This window comes from Agelaius tricolor, unplaced genomic scaffold, assembly GCF_023055355.1.
Source record: "Agelaius tricolor isolate 1412-34295 unplaced genomic scaffold, bAgeTri1.0.p SCAF_8, whole genome shotgun sequence".
NCBI lineage: Eukaryota > Metazoa > Chordata > Aves > Passeriformes > Icteridae > Agelaius > Agelaius tricolor.
In genome coordinates this window covers 37,605,878-37,622,316 of record NW_027269268.1, presented here as the reverse complement: position 1 = coordinate 37,622,316, position 16,439 = coordinate 37,605,878, and the positions used below count along the sequence as shown (strand labels likewise).

General features: G+C 40.2%; 1 protein-coding gene across 1 annotated transcript in view; it reads right to left on the bottom strand.

The window, feature by feature from the left end:
* The window catches only part of USP46 (ubiquitin specific peptidase 46), a 33,836-nt gene extending 20,565 nt beyond the window's left edge, over nt 1–13,271 (bottom strand). The window contains exon 1 of the mRNA XM_071432392.1: nt 12,588–13,271. Coding sequence (XP_071288493.1) covers nt 12,588–12,623 — 36 coding nt within the window. The 5' untranslated portion in view covers nt 12,624–13,271. The remainder of the gene's footprint in view (nt 1–12,587) is intronic.
* Between the last annotated feature and the right edge of the window lie 3,168 nt (nt 13,272–16,439).

Here is a 16,439-nt window from a genome sequence, read left to right as displayed (position 1 = left end):
GATCTTAAATACAACCCTAAAAACCAGTTCTTAGATGGAAGGCAGGTTTTCTAAGCATTACTGAAACTTCTCTGAATCCCTTTGAATTAAACATCAGCCTGTAACAATACCTGGGCTTCAGATTGGCGTCCAGTTCTAGTAACAACACAGATGCTGAAAGCAAGTGTAATATATCTGTTATTTTGTCCTATCTAACATTAAAGAGCACATAAATCCAAGATAGATCTCTTAGTATGTTCAGCTGTATCTTCAACATCAAAGTTGTTTAGGTAACTGCTGGTCTGTAAGCACAACCACTAATTTGGTATGTTATCTGTCATTTTGCTATATTAAAATGCCCATTTTTGAACAAGCTTAAATTACTCAGCAAGTAAGGTAGGTTGCTGCTGAAGCAATTGTCATCACTCCTATACACATTATAAGCTTGGCTCCATCCTCTGACACCCTCACTTCATATACTTACAGATGTTGATGAGTTCCCCTCTCAGCTCTCTCTCCTCCATGCTGAACAGGCCTGGCTCCCTCTGCCTTTCCTCACAAGAGAGATGCTCTAATCCCTTACTCATCTTTGTTGCCCTCCACTGGAGCTGCTCCAGGAGCTCCTTGTCTCTCTTGTCCTGAGGAGCCCAGAGCTGGGCACAGCACTCCTGATGTGGCCTCACCAGGGCTGAGTAGAGGGGCAGGATCACCTCCCTCAGCCTGCTGGCAATGTTCTTCCTAATGCCCCCCAGGGCACCATTGGCCTTCTCATCCTCTGGGCACACTGCTGGCTCGTGGACAGTTTGTTGTCCACCAGGAGCCCCAGGTCCTTCCCTGTGCAGCTGGGTCCCACCAGAACCCCCTGGTCCTTCCCTTTCCAGCAGGTCAATCCCAGCCTGTGCTGGTGCATGGGGTCACTCCTCCCCAGGTGCAGGACCCTTTGCTCAATTTCCTCTCTGCCCATCTCTCCAGCCTGGCAAGGCCCTTCTGAAGGGCTGCACAGCACTCTGGGGTATTGGTTGCTCCTCCCAGCTTGGGGTCATCACCAAACTTGCTGAGGAGGCATCTGCCCCTTCATGCAAGTCATTGATGAATAAGTTAAACAACTCCCAATATTGAATAATGGGGGACACCGCAAGTGTCAGGCCTCCAACCAGAACCTGTGTCACTGATTGTGACTCTCTGGAGTCAACCAGTTCTCAATCCATCTCACTGTCCACTCATCCAGATCACACTTCTTGAATTTGTCTATGAGGACATTGTGAGAGACAGTGTCAAAAGCCTTGGTGAAGTCAAGGCAGACATTTGCTTAGACTTCATAAGCTAAAATTTTCCAAGTAACTGGTAATCAGATTTAGAATTCTCATGCCCCTTCCCTCTCTTCTCCCCAAGGCCTGATTTCTGTTTCCTTACTGCACCTACCATCACCACTGCTTGCCAAATTAGATTATTATATCATGCCAACGCATTAAAAGATTTAGTCAACAGCATTAGCAGTGTGAAACTCAGCACAGGTACTCTTTGAGAATTTGCAAGCCTTGAAAGTAAAACATTTCCTTTAAGTTGGCAGGTTCCAGAAAAGCTCCCAAGATTTCATATTTCATATCCCCTTCTCAGATCTTTTTCCATTCTCTCACTTTCTCTCACATACACAGAGTTCATTGCTCAGACCAAGTATATGTTACTTCTCAGAAAATCCTTTGAGACTAAAGTACTTTACAGACACAGGCCTTCATGAGAAGCTTCATAATGGATATATGTTCTCACCAGACTCTGCTAAGCCTTGGTGAGAAACTTGGGAAAAAAGATTGATTAATACAAAGCAATTATTGGCTACCATTCAACAGAGATGACAGTGTGATAATTACGTAAGTCTCATATGAAGATTAGTTTCATTGCTTGGAAAGTCAGCCTTGCCAAAGATGCACATATTCAGCAAACCTTTCCAAGAGGGAAGAAGCTGATAAATATTTGCCTATCTGATATTAGCAGTGAAGCAAACAGCCACTGTTACCCTCAAAACCTTGTCTGATACAAGAGAAACATGACTACAGAAGATTAATGCAGCTTCTGAGGAAAAACATCTTCACATTAATACTCATTGTACAGTGTTCAGATCAAAGCAAAGGTTTTCTTTGAATTCACTTTGAACATTACAATCAAGCTCCCTAAGAGAAAAATGAAATGGGTGGTTTTTTCCAGTTTTATAGGAAGTATTCTCCACACTGAAATAAATTCTCCCTCTACGGTTCATGGAAAATATTATCTCTAAAAAGTAACCTCCTACACTTTCATAAAACTACAGGTTAGTGTATTCTGTTAGACAAATATGATGCAAGTGCTCTGCTAACTAGTTGCTCCTACGTTACTCATTTGCCTTTCCTCCAGGCCAGGGTTTCTAACTTCAGAGGATGCCAGATGGCTGGACAAACCCTTTCTTGAATTTAAATTTTCTTGTAAATATTGTGAGAAAGATCAAGAATCAGGATTAACCAAACAATATTATCACTGAAAACCAAACAAATTAATGACGTATACTAACCAATCTTCATATAAAAACTCCACATTGCCCAGAAATTTCTAAAGTACCTGCTGTTGAAAAAACCACATGCTTAGTAACATCTCATCATGGAGCTTTTCTACCTCTCCCAATCCAGGCCTTGGCTGTTGCAAATATAAAATAAAGTACAGTGTGACAGTGACCCAACAAAACAGTGAGGCTAAATTCAATCTTTGAGTAAACTGACATAACCTACTCAGACTTCATTAGGAGTAGGGCCTCCTTGTGTCAAAGGCAATTTCAGTCAGATTTTTATTTATTCTGAGGTCTCCAAAAGGATACTGTTAAATCCATGGAAAAAGAAGTCTAGGAACGTTGGGTAAGAGGCAAAGAGGCACGGAGACCTGATGCTTCAAAGAAGGATATATTCCTTATATGGAGAAAAAAATGTAGACAGGCCACTTAGTAAAACTCAAACCATGTCACACTGTATATAAATTACTTGTTTTGCATATGAAGTCTCCTTAATAAGCAGTTGACATGAGGACAGAAGGAATTTTTTCCAAGAAAGTATATCAGGAACTGTACACCCAATCCAGGTTTAAACTGGAAAAAGTATATTATTAGGGATGTGTTAAAGGTGGTTGAGAATTCAGTTTAAATCAACCATATAAAATGGAAAACATATTCATTAGTCTACTGATGTTAATCTACAGCAAACATCAACCATGACTATTTTTCCAGGGTGTTTGTTCTCACTCCCAGCAAGTAATTTTGATTACTTCTACAGTGAAAACCTGCTCAGACATTTTAATGCAACCACTCTCTATTGTTTTTTAAAAGCTTCAGCTAGGAGGAATATCCTACCACAACTGAATCTACTGTAGTTCCATAAAAATAAGCAGGACCAGCAGTGTAGCTACAGAGCCTGAAATGAGGAGAGGCTGCATAAGTCAATGAAGTGGGATTTGGGAGTATTAAATAAAGTCATATCAGAGTATAGAGACAATAAAGGAGACTGGCTCCTTCTTAAAAGAATACACTAGTGAAGGAAATGCAGTGGAGTGACTGTGGTATGCAGACCTTATGAGGGTGAGAACTAGGTCAATGTGGAAACTCCTACTGTGCACTCTGTGGTGTTGGAACCTTGATTTCCCAGTTTTACCACTTAATTCAACAATCAGTATTCAGCCCTCATAAAAAAACATACAGCTAGAGACATAGCCAAGCACAGGTCAATTCAGGCCAAGATTTTTGCCACAGCATGGCTCCAAAAACATTCAGCCCATATGACCTATATTTTTTCCTCTTGTTATTTTGTCCTGGACTGTCCAAAGAATAAGGCTGCTGGTTTTTTTTCAGTTGAAATTTCTGATTATGTTGCAAAGAGTTTCATTTGTGCTTTGGATCCATGAAATAGATTAGGTAAAAAAAACCCCTGCTGTTCGTTTACACTTTAGCATATATTGAAAAAAAAGTCAGGATAAAAAAGAAGTCACCAGATTACTTCAATAAATCACATGTAGAAAAGTAATGTAAATACAATTATTTTATGGAGGATGAGAAATGGACAAGAGCTAATAAGAAAGATAGTGTCAACAGAAGACAGCAAAGCAGACTAAACTTTGTACTGTGACAGAGCTATAAAAATGGCTCTAACTTTCTAGAAATATACATGTGTTCAATTTAAAGTAAATTGATACAGTAAAGAAATTAGATCCTTCATAAGCCACTATTAAATGGGTATCACTAAATAAACAGAAACACAGTATGAAAAATAAAAAATTAATTAAATTTTTCTTTGTACAGAAAAATATGTCTGTACAAAGACAAAAAAAAAGAAATAAGAAGAAATATCATGTTCACAAGAAAATCTAAAAAATGTAACAGAAAAACATATAAAAATTGAATAATTAAAACAGAAAAATACACGAAGAGCAAGAGATAATGAAGGAAGATGGCTGGTCCATACGAAGGGTTTCAGACCATATACATTTATAGATTAGATTTCTTTTTTCTTAGTATTTGGGGAAAGCAAGAGCAACACGATAGTTTCTTGAAGGGAGAAACTGAAGACTTAAGACAAACTAATGATGATGTTTGGGCTGGTAGAAGAAAAATTAGAGTAAAAATAGAAATGGCTTCAGGGCTAGACAGCCTGAGTTGAAGGATTTTGGAAGGCACAGCACATGGAAGGGAAGGAAAAAAGAAAATAAAGAAAGATGAGGAAGGCCTCCTGGCCAAAAAATGGCGGTGATGGATAACTCAAAAGAGAGGAGGTAATTGTAAAAACCTGAAATTAGCTCCCAGAAGCAACACAAAGAACCAAGAGTAAAAGGAGAACTAACAATAGCACAGCATGCAGCATACATGTAGCTGCTTTCAAAGATGCATCACCTGTCCCCAGTGCTGGACTTTGGCTATCCTCAGAAACAACCTCAACTTTCAGAGAGATATGGTGAGTAACTGAAATAGCCGAACCAGCCTTCTTTAAAACTCATCTATATTAAATGCCAAATGTGAAGAATTTCTGTAATTTTTTAAAGTTCAAGTCCCACAAGATGGTTGAATTTAACCAGATTAGCTCTCTCTTCATTCTGTGAGAAAATGCTTTTTGTTCCTCCAGCAAAGCTATTTTGGGTCTTTTTGATCACAAGAAGAAAGAGGAAAGAGACGAGTCTATGAAAACACAGAGGAGATCATAGTAAACAGCAAAAGAACCTTGACTGACTAAAAAACCACTGTGTATTCAAATTTTTTTAGGAGAGATGATTTATCAAAATATATCTAAATAAATTATTTTTGTGTGTTTTTTCCAAAGACTCTTCTGATCATTAAGGCAAATTATAAGAGCTTGAAAGGAGAGGCCTAACCTTTTTTCTTGCTGGGTAGATTAAGCTATCTCTATTTACAGACCTAAGTATCACATATACCACAAATAACTTCAGCCCCATTCTGTGTGGTTTCCAAGAAATGGATAAAAATTGCAAGACCTGAAATCCTGAACTACTTAAAACCTTGGACAGAGTTTTTAAGGTACTCAGTCTTACATAGCTGATAAACCTGGTTTTCTCAAAGCACAAAGCAACCAAGTACTGCAAGGGAGGTTTTATTGAAGTGCAGCAAGTCCAGAGTCTATATCCATAAGTAATTAAAAAAAAAAAATATTGACCTTTAAACTTTCCAAGATTAGACAGCTTTTACCAAACTGCAACTCAGTACTCTCTTGTGAGTCTTTTTGTATCCCCAGCTTAATTTTTCTTGATTAGTGGCACCCAGGCTTTTTCTGGAGGAAGCAGCAAGACCATTGGTTTTGGCCAGTTTCCTTCTTCAGAACCCATAGCCTCAAGATGGTCTCATGAGTCAAAATGAAACTAACATTTGCCTATAAACTATTAACTTCTTCAGTCACATTTTTGTCTAGAGCACCTAGACTGCATATGTGCTGCCTCAGAGCATTTGAAAAGCGAGGCACCTTCTAAACTTCATCACAGCTGCACCAGCTGGGATACTCTGATAACTTGGAGACAGAAGTAGGAATATGTTCATTATATCTCCATACAAGGTTGCATAATGAGGGCTGCAGCTATGTTGCAGGACAGGTTTAAAATTAAAAATATTTTTACAGTATTTTTCTTTTAGAGAAATCATGTAAGGACCTGAGACAAGTGCAAGATTCTGCACATGAAGAGAAGAATCACCATGTACAAAATGGGAAACAGCTGACTAAGGTAGTAACATTTTAAAAAAGAAAGAAAGAAAGGGGAAGTCTCTGTGTTGTATAAGATGAAAAAGCCACAGGTATGCAGTGTTATTTAAAAAATTCCCCAAAACCACAACAACAAATGTTGACAACGTAATCAACACTTGCAGGTGGTAGTCTACAAAGATCTTAAAGTAACTTTCCTGTTTAACTTGTCAGTGGTAAGACATCTTATATCCAGGTTTGGGTGGCTGGTTTCAAGGAAGATAAAGGTAACTGGAAAGAATCCAAAAGAAGCCAGTCAAAATGGAAGACTCAACTCAAGAGAAAAGTGACCTATAAAAACGCGTTTAATGGAGTTGTGTTGCATAAGACAGAAAAGGCTGCATAATGCAGGAAAGGGTATGACAATATTTTCAAGTCTACAGTTTGTTACAGAAAGAAACTAGTCTGTTCTTGGCCTCGGCAATGGCCAGGATGAGAAGTACCAAGCTCAAATTACCATAATGTAGATTCCAGTAAGACATTAGGAAGTGCGACATAGTTCCTATCATTGGAAATCTCCAACTTTGGCTGACCTACATCAGGAATAACATAGGTTTATCATATTCAGTGGACAGTGGGAGACTTTCTTGTCATAGGATACTTTATATACAGTTGTTATGAGGCCATTAATTGTGAAATCAAAAAATCAAGTTAAATAACTGAAACATGCAATATCCAGTAATGGCTGGTTTGAAACCCTCAGCACAACAGCCTTTTCTGCAATGGCTGAGCACACCCAAGACCATGCTTACAGTGGAGTCCTGACACTGAGGATGCTTCTTCCCCAGAAGTACCGACATCCTAGGGTGTTAAGCACGTAATGTACATAATAAATGTATGTAAGCATACCTACAAAACAGCCAACCAAGGACAGTTTCTGAGGCTAAAGGAAGGTCAGCAGAAGAGAACTGGCTGACTGCTTCTCTGACTGGCCAGGACTTAGACCCCACAGACTGTGGCTTGTCAAATCCATCAGAACCTCACCTCCTGTGTGGCACTTGCCCACCACACAGAGTTAATAAGGGTCCAGAGTTTGCTTTTAATGTAATTTCTTCCACAATTCAGATTCACTCAGCCTTGCTGAGCTATGACTAAGAGGTTCCTTTACTGAGGTGTTTAGTATAACCACTGGTTTGTTCTTAATTCAGCAATATGAAGCCAAAGACTACATGCATCTAAAACAAACACACTGTACACTACATGTTGTGTTCATGAATTGTCCTTTTGTGCTTACTTTCTAAACAGCAAGTAAGTACATAAGAACCACTTTAGCCATTAAAAGGTATTCATGCAAGACAAGCTTCAGCCATTACTCAAGGTTATACTTTGGGAATTATATATTAGGATGTTTCTCATTTTGCGTATACTCCTCTATCCAATAAAAAATATCTTTTGTGGACTTCATTCATCTTTTCATGGAATGCACACTTCCTGTCTGTTAGTCCAGCGCCCATTTGTCAGTCATACTCTCAAGTTTCTCATTACTTCAGAAAGTTATTACAAAGATTACACTTCATATTCTCCATAATTTTCATATTTTTATTTCTATATTTTCTATGTCATATTGAAATTGTCACCCTTGAGACTATGCTTCTAAAACTGCATTGCTTGAACTGTCTACATCTTATCCAATGTAAAAATTTATTTTCCTTTATCAATCTAAATATGCTTTCAGATAACTGTTTTTATTGTCTGGCACATATTATTTTGCCTTTATCTGTATTTATGGGAAGATATATGAGACATGAAGAAATATACACTGCAGGTTGTCCAAATGAATAAATCCAATTGAAAATCATAGTGATCAATTCTGTAGCCAAATAATATTCTTATTATTCTTGTATGAAACAGGATTTTAGTATTTTCACAGCATTAAAGTCGTAGGTTTTTTTTTGTATAAAGCCTTTTCCAAATCTGTTTGTAGTTTGAGTCCTCATTCTGCCAATGCCCTACATTCAAACAAATGCTGCAATTAGTCTCTAAAATCATGCTATTAAATAAACAAAAAAAATTCCAACATTTATTCTTATTTGTTTCCTGAATGTAGAGACTCCTAGGGTTGTATGTTTTTTCTCTATAACCAGTTTCTAGGATTGTTAGAAAATCTTTGTTTGTTTGTTTTAAAATGAAAGCTGCAATTCACAGGTGTTCACATAATTCCTGATGAATTGTGTGAATGTTTCATGCAGAAAAACAGCTCTGAAACTCATAACTATGAGACTATGAAAAGAAAGAGTAACATGAAACTCCAAAATTAATCCAAGGAACGGCAACTTTTATTCCAAAGGATATCTATACAACAACTACCAGGAGTAACTATGAGGTATCTCAGATAATATCTTGTATCAGAGAACACTGAATGTGTTTAGATTATTCTGTTCATTAATTGTCAGAGCACTATGAAGTTCTAATTGGAATATTTGAGATACTATTACAAAAATATGAAAGGGAGGGAATTAATACTTGTTCTCAACAGAATTCTAAAAGAGAGAAATATGATCCACAGAGCTTGTTAGCCAGATTCAGTAAATGTATGTCAATACATTCTGAAATGGTTAGATGTCCTTCACTGCACATAACAGTAATATCCCTAGGCCACAGCTGCAGCATGAGCTTAACTCAGAACTCAAGGCTTTACCTAAAGCTCATCAACAGAGAAGCATACTGCAGAGGATTTCAGTAAGCATGAAATGCCAGCATGCCTGTCTACCCATGAACCAGAATTTGGTACGTGAGTCATTGGGTTATTCCACAGAAACAATAAGCAAAGAGAATTACAGCACATCCCTAGCTGGTGCCTACAGTCTCCCAGTGTTAGGAGGCATTGCCTGTTGGTATTCCCTCAAATAGAGTTTTTTCAATGTATTCTATGCTTCTTCACATCTGTTGTACCTGTCCTACATAAAAGATGACAACTTGTATACATGGTATACGAGTGTATACATCCCTCAGTGTGAACATGGTGTGCAGACAGAGTGAATGAGTTTTCACAGGGGCTGAAGGCAGGTAAATTGAACATCCTGTGGACTACACCTCCCTTCTCAGTGAACATGGCCATCATGCCCACATAAGAATCCTACTGATTCCCTCAGGCACAGTTGCCTTCATCCCCTCCACCCATTCAGAACAAGTTTTAGCTCTTAATTCTCATTAAACAAATCAGTGAATAATAACTAAACTATTGCAATTATTATAACTTAGGGGACAAAACTGGTAAAAGACAATAGAGGAATTTTGTTTAATTCTAGAAAGTTGTGCATTTAAATATTTACTACAAGTAAATGTGCCAAGTGGAAACTTCCCCCGCCAAATATTTGTTTCTTACTGGCTAGCTCCTACTGTGTCTATCTCAGCATGTGAGAGCTTATCCAGAGAATATATAGTACTAAGGATCTTTTGCAAGTGAGTTAAATACTGTCCCTGTCTTTCTTGCTTCACTACACTTGTTTTGATCCTTCCTGAAAAGACTAACGACCTCTACCATCTTTAGGAGATCAAAAATACAACCCAAGATATCAAATATCAGGCAGTCAACTTAATAGCAAACATACATCCAAAAATGCTGGCTAGCCAGGTTTTTCGATTAATTCAGTTAAATTTCAGTAATATTTTTCCCTTCAGGACATGAAAGCAAACATTGGACAAACACACTCAAAAAACTTTGTCAAGGACTACCACTGAAAACACAATCTAAGTTGCATTCAAGGAAAGACAAGTATTTCAGGACCAATTGCTGCCTCTGTCTCTCTTCCTCTACTCCCCACACCACCCCTAAAAACCAACCAGACATCTTTGTTTAGATTTTGGGGCTTTTTTTCAAAAAACGAAAAACCCTCTGTGAACACTCTAAAGTGGAATGGGAAAAAATAAAGACCAGAAGCCCCTTTTTTAAATTACTGAGTTTAACCAGGTTAAAAACCTTAGAAACCTATTATTATATAGCATTATATAGAAAAACATATTATATTACCAAAGAACTACCCAGCTATTTCTTAGTCCACAGCTTGTCCAAAGCTCAGTTTTTAAGCACTATATTATAGTGCAGGAACAAGGTCTGGGAATCAGCATCTCAGCATCTTTCTAGATAGATTTCTACAGATGTCCTAAATCAAACTATATTTAGGGCAAATATTTAGGTTTTAAAAAGGTAAAGGTTTACTTTTATACCTCTAGCCCTCTGGAAGGTTGTCATAGCTCCTTCTACAGACCACTGAGTTCAAGTCTATCACTTCATCAGAGTGGACACATTTTTGGAGGAGCCATAATGCAATGTTGCCAACACTTGCAAGAATTTGTATTTCTCTTACAGCCCCAAATTCCTGTAGCTGTCTAAAACTCCATTGTTTTTGCCTAAAAGAACTTCCAGTCCCTGAGGGTTATCCAGAAAAAACTAAATGTGACCAATACAACGTGGCATCTCTAAAAGCTAAGTACACAGACCTCAAGGAATGTGTAGCCTTAAAACATCAGTAACATTGAATAGACTGCACCTGCTGTCACAGTACCATCAGCTAGAATTGTCTTGAAGTATGAATCTTGGTATGCCCCTTTTTCTGCTTGGGGCTCTCCTTCTTGCCTTTGGTCTCTCCACCTCTCAGATGCTACTTTTGCAGGATATACTAGCAATGACAGCTGAGCAGCACACCACTGCAAGAACCTCATCAGTTCTGCTGTGAATCTGTTCAGTCTTTGGGAGAAGCGTGCTGCATGCAAGTGCATCTGTCTGAAGCACATGAAAAAATCAGAGTTCCTAGTACTTTATGCCAAGGTCTTACATCCACCTATGAGTCTCCAGCTCCCCTTCATGCAGTGCTCTTTTATAAAATTTGCAAGGCATCACATCCACCATTAATCAGCAGTAAAAACATCTAGGTTTTCTCCTCAGTCCTGTACCATTTCCTGAAGGTCTCTTTGCAGTATTTGTGGCTCATTGGACTGGAAATCATTAAGAACAATGAAAAGTTCAGAAAACTAGTTACTGCTGGTGAAGAAGGGTGAGCACCCAGGTTATTATACCTCGAATCTGGATTTTATATTAATTCTTTTAACCTCAGAACCAACTCACCCTCTCTGCATTTCAGAGCAGGCATTTCAAAGGGAGGGCTGAGGTTCAAATGAAACCTATGCATGGGATTTTCCAGGCATCTCATTTGCAACAAAAGAGCAATCCCACTTAAGTGGAAGTGTGGACACATGGAAGGGGAGCAGGCTTGCACTCTGCACTCCCTCACTCAGACCCCGCAGGAGCCAGGCCTCTGGGGCTGTGCCCACTGCCTTACCCTAGAGACAGGCTCCTTTCTCCAGGGCAGATGAATGGTATGTGTGGCATCAGCAGCACAAGGCATGCTGGGGCACCACATGGAGGGAAGCTAGCAACTGTGTGTAGCTGCTCTTGAAGAACCTGGAAATAAGGGTGAAAAATACAGACTAAAAACCCAAAATGGACAAAACCAGGATTCTCTTCTGTTTGCATTGAGATGCTTAGCACGCAACTATTTATTTGGCAAGTTTGCTACAGTCTCACTGTATTAAAAAGTCTTTGACAGAGTTTGAGCTTTTGCTCCTCCTGCCAAGAAGTTTCAAAAACCTAAACCAAATTAGCTGCTCCAAGTTTGTTAGAATTAAAATTAAACCCAAACACAATGCAGAAAGCATCGTTTCAACTGTTCCATGAGGAGAAAAGTAGTGAAATGAACATAACAAAAATACAAACGTTTCCTTATTCCTTCCTAATTGCCTAATTGGTTTTGAAAAAGCTAAGTGATTCAAGAGTACTTTATAAACACCAGTTCTCTTCGAGCAGCATGCAGTGCAAATTAAACCCAGTTAGCTCTAAAGCAAAGACTTCCTAGAACAAGCACCTAGCATCGGGATCCAAAAGTGTTATTAGGCATCTAATCATCCTTCTTTTCTGTGTAATCTGGGGAGCTCGTGGCCCTAGGAGACCACAGGGTGCCTGCCTGAGAGGGTTAAACAGGGTCACTGATTTCATGTGGATTCAGAACCCAACTTTGGTCCTTTCGCAGTAATAGGGCAGGAGGAAGGGCAGGCGGAGGAAGGGCGGGCCACGGCTCCGTCTGCAACGCGCCTCGGCCGGGGTCAGACCCGCTCCGGGGGGCCTCGCACCGGTTCTGCATCTGCGTCCCTCCCCGGCCCACGCCCGGGTTGCTCCCGGAAAACTCCTCGGGACATCGTCACTCTCCGTCGGCCAACTCCATCCCAGGCACTTCTCGGCAGCCTGCCCGGCTCCCCCGCCGCTGGGGCAAGGGACGGAGCCGCGCGGTTGGGCTGCGCCCCGGGGCAGCCCCCAGCCGGCCCCCGCAGGGGCTGCCGTGCCGCCCGCCCCCCGCCAGCACTCACCATATTACAGATGGAGGCGATGTTTCTGACAGTCATTAGTCTAAAGGTTGCAGCGATCCCACACCGCCATCTTTATAAGGTGAAAACAGCCCCGCTCATGGTGGGAAGAGCGCAGGAAGGGATAGGGGGCGGCGGCGGCTCCTGCTCCTGGGCTGGGATAAAAGCAAGAGGAGGGGACTGCACAGGCACCCTTTGCGCCCGCAGAGCGGCGAGAATGACGGACCTTCCCGGCCTCCCTCCTCCGGGCGAGTGACCGGGAGCTTCAGCAGCGCGGGGAGAGCGGCCGCATCTCCGCTCCTTCCGCCTGTGCCTCTCGCACGGTCCGCAGGGCCCCGGGCTCCCGCTGGAGCGCTCAGCTGCGCCTCTGCGCCAGCCGGCACCGCGCTAATCTCTCCCTTCCTCCTCCTCCTCCTCCTCCTCTTCCTCCTCTCCCGGCGGCTGCCGTTGCCGCTCGCCGCTCCATCGCAGCGCCGCGCCCGCTGATGCGCTCTGACAGCGCCGGGGAAGGGAAGGGAAGGTCAGAGGCAGTGCCGGGCACGGGGCACCCCAGCGGGCCCGGCGGGGCGGCCGCCGCAGCCAATGCGCTGCGGGGCCGAGGGGGCGCGGGGGCGCTGCGCCCGCCGCCCCTCCGGACGGGCCCTCCGACAGGAGCCGCGGTGCTTTAGTCGCCGGGCCTGGAATGGCCACGGGGCTGGGAATCCCGGCCTCGGTGAGTATACAGCCATACCGGCAGGCAGCAGGGTGAAGGACAGGAAGGCAGAGTGTGGGCAGGAGGACGTGGATGTGTGGCAAGAACGGCGGCACTGTGCTTTGGGACATGCTCACCCCACCTAATTAGGAGGTACACAGGAGCCCAGGCACTTGCAAAATCCAGAACAGTAGGCTGGAATGTAATTTACTGCCCTCAGTTGGTGCTTTGTATTGCCATTCATGCAGATAACATTTATCTTCACAAATGCTGTTTTGGGACTGTCCCCACACCATGTGCTCACTCACAAATTCACAACATCTAGCATTTATACAACACAGTTAATGTAATAATCTCAGGTTCTCTTCAAACACAAGCAAGTCGAGGCCCATGCCTTTCTCCAAGGCAGAGCAGTGTAAGTATATTAAATTCACACACGTGATAATAGGCACAAGGTTGTTAGATAGCTAACTGGAGGTCACATGGCAAATCTTTGAGAGAAGCAAGAGCAGAGTTCAGCTAGGGCAATCCTCATCTTAGAATTCCCCTTTCCTTAGCAGATGTTGCTTTTTTTCAGCAAGAGCTTAAGGCCTGTTTATTGTTCCTCTGCTATGCTGAGGAAATCATTCAAATGAAGACAGAACTACTAACATTTCTACAGACACCCCTGCTCCTAACAGCACCTGAAGTGTGGCATGCTCATTCCTGGCTACACCTTTCACTTCATGATGCTAGAATAAAATAATTGCAGCCTATAGAGCCTGGGTCCACAGGCTTTATTTACAGGAAACATTCTGAAGTCAATTTTTTTTAAAATTATAATTTCAAACAAAGATCTATGATTACTAGTAAAATCTGGCATCAGCAGTAACATCTAAAGATAAACTCCTGCCCTGAAAATACTGTTAGGTAAGTGGCCTTAATCCAGTTCACAGTGGACAAGTGCCTCCTTTATAAAAATGGTATCAAATTTGGCATTAGTTGGTATCCTGCTGACAATTTCAGCAAAGAAACTCAAAATCGAGTTGCCACAGAGACAGAATTTTCTTTCCTCCTTAAGTTGGATTAATTATATTAAATCATTGCAGACATACAACATACAGGATGGAGAAAGATTTTTGGACATAATTGAGTGAAGTCCTCAGGCCACTAAACTGCTTCATAAATCCACAAATCACTATGCAAAAGAGCCATTAAATAACATCACTGAGAAAAAAAATTATCTTTGGTATAATTCTATTAAGTTCATGCTCTTACATTATGTGTGAATTTGATCCCAAGTGTTTAATTTGCTTAAACTCAGAGGACTGGATTACAATAATATGACAGGTTTTCTCAACATAACCAGGGAAAATGGGAGTTAAGCCAACATGCCAGGACTGAAGCAATCAAGGTCTGATTAGTTTCCAGTGCATTTCTAAGTAGCCTGCAGAGACTGGACAGTACTGCACCATCCCTGGTTTTTAAACTGATGCCTGTTATTACACAAGCCTAATCAAGCCTTTGCTGCAGCCTGCTTATTCCAATTTACTGTGGAGAATCATAATTGCTATCAGTGAAAAGTTATGGAACAAACAAATGGATTTGAAAGGTGATTAAAAAATTAAATGACACAAAATGCAGTATCTAATAAAGCTATTTGCTTAATGTATATTTTAATGTCAATAATATTACTTCCATAATACAAACCCCAGAGAAATCATAGAAAGTGTGAAGACAAAAGAGAAAAAAGTGGTATTTCCATACTTCTTTTTTTCTTAAATGCCAATTACTTGACTTCAGGGTGCGTTTTCTGTTGTTTCTTTTCGTTAAACCTTTTTGACACAAAATTAAATTGCTACTGATTAACCACTTACTGGTTGTTCAAGGGAATATTTGTAAATACGCACACACATCATTCTGTGAAGAATTCAGTATCGTATTCCTTAATGCTAATATAAACACTTTCATTTAAAGGTGGACACTTTTCTTGTCTTTTTTTCTGAAGATAAATAATAAATATAGAGAATAATATACAAGTGTATTTGTGTCAGTTTGAAAATAGTCTAGCACTGTCTTTTTTGCTCTTCAGACATATCAAAACAGGAAAGAAGAAAGAAACTTTCATGCTGGAAATGGACTAGTGTCTGTTTTTGTTTTCTTCTGCTGTTGTCATTTTCAAGAATAGAAACTTTATTCCTGTAGCTGTTTGAAGATAAAAAAGTGTTAAGCAATGCAACAGATACCAGTTACAAACTTTATAGGAATTGTATAAATAAAGAACAGTGCACAATTGTTTCCACTCCAAAGCATTGCCCTATCTCCTTACAACAAACAACCAACCCTGTGTTTCTTCTGAGTGTTAGACAAAGAGAAGGAAAACAAAGGACTATTTATAACCTAAGAGTGCTTATATAATTTCTGTTGAAAGGTCAAAAAATACCTCCTGCATTTAATTTTAGATCTGTCTTGGTCTCATCTGGTTTTACACTTGAACATTTCTATTTCACTACATAAAATATGGACCTATTGTAAATATTCTCTTTGGCTAGCAGAGGCATGGATTTCCATAACATTTTCCATCAGACTTTTCAGAGTATTTTGCAAGCATTCACTCAAAGTTGTCAAATTATTTGGTGGCAAGTTAATATTAGCTTCTTTTACAAAGCAAGAAAATTGCCAGCAGAAATGAAGTGACTTGTCCAAAGTTAACACAGGAGAGTTGGTAGCAAATCTGAGATAGAATATCTGTTCATTCTGTGCTACAAAGAGGATATTGCATTTCCTCTCCAGAAATCTTGGAAAATTCCACAGAGGGCTCATTTATGTTTTTCTTGTAATAAACTTGGGTCCAGAAGTGGGTAATCATCAGTCAGTTTTGCTGAACAAATGTTTGGAACAGATCAAATTTAGGATATATTTCCAACCAATTAAAAGGTCATTTTAATGGAAAAGGGAGTTAAAACAATACTAAGGCTTCCTGAAAGCATGGAAAATATATAAGAATTATAGAAGAATTCACATGTCTGAAATATTACAGTGCTGACAATGTAGGTTTAGAATTTTACAATTTTAAAAATGTCTTGTATCTAATATTAAATTATGTTCTACCAAAAAATAGCAAAATATCTTTAACAAAATGGCAAATGTGTAGACACAAGAATGAGAAATCAGGATTTTTCATG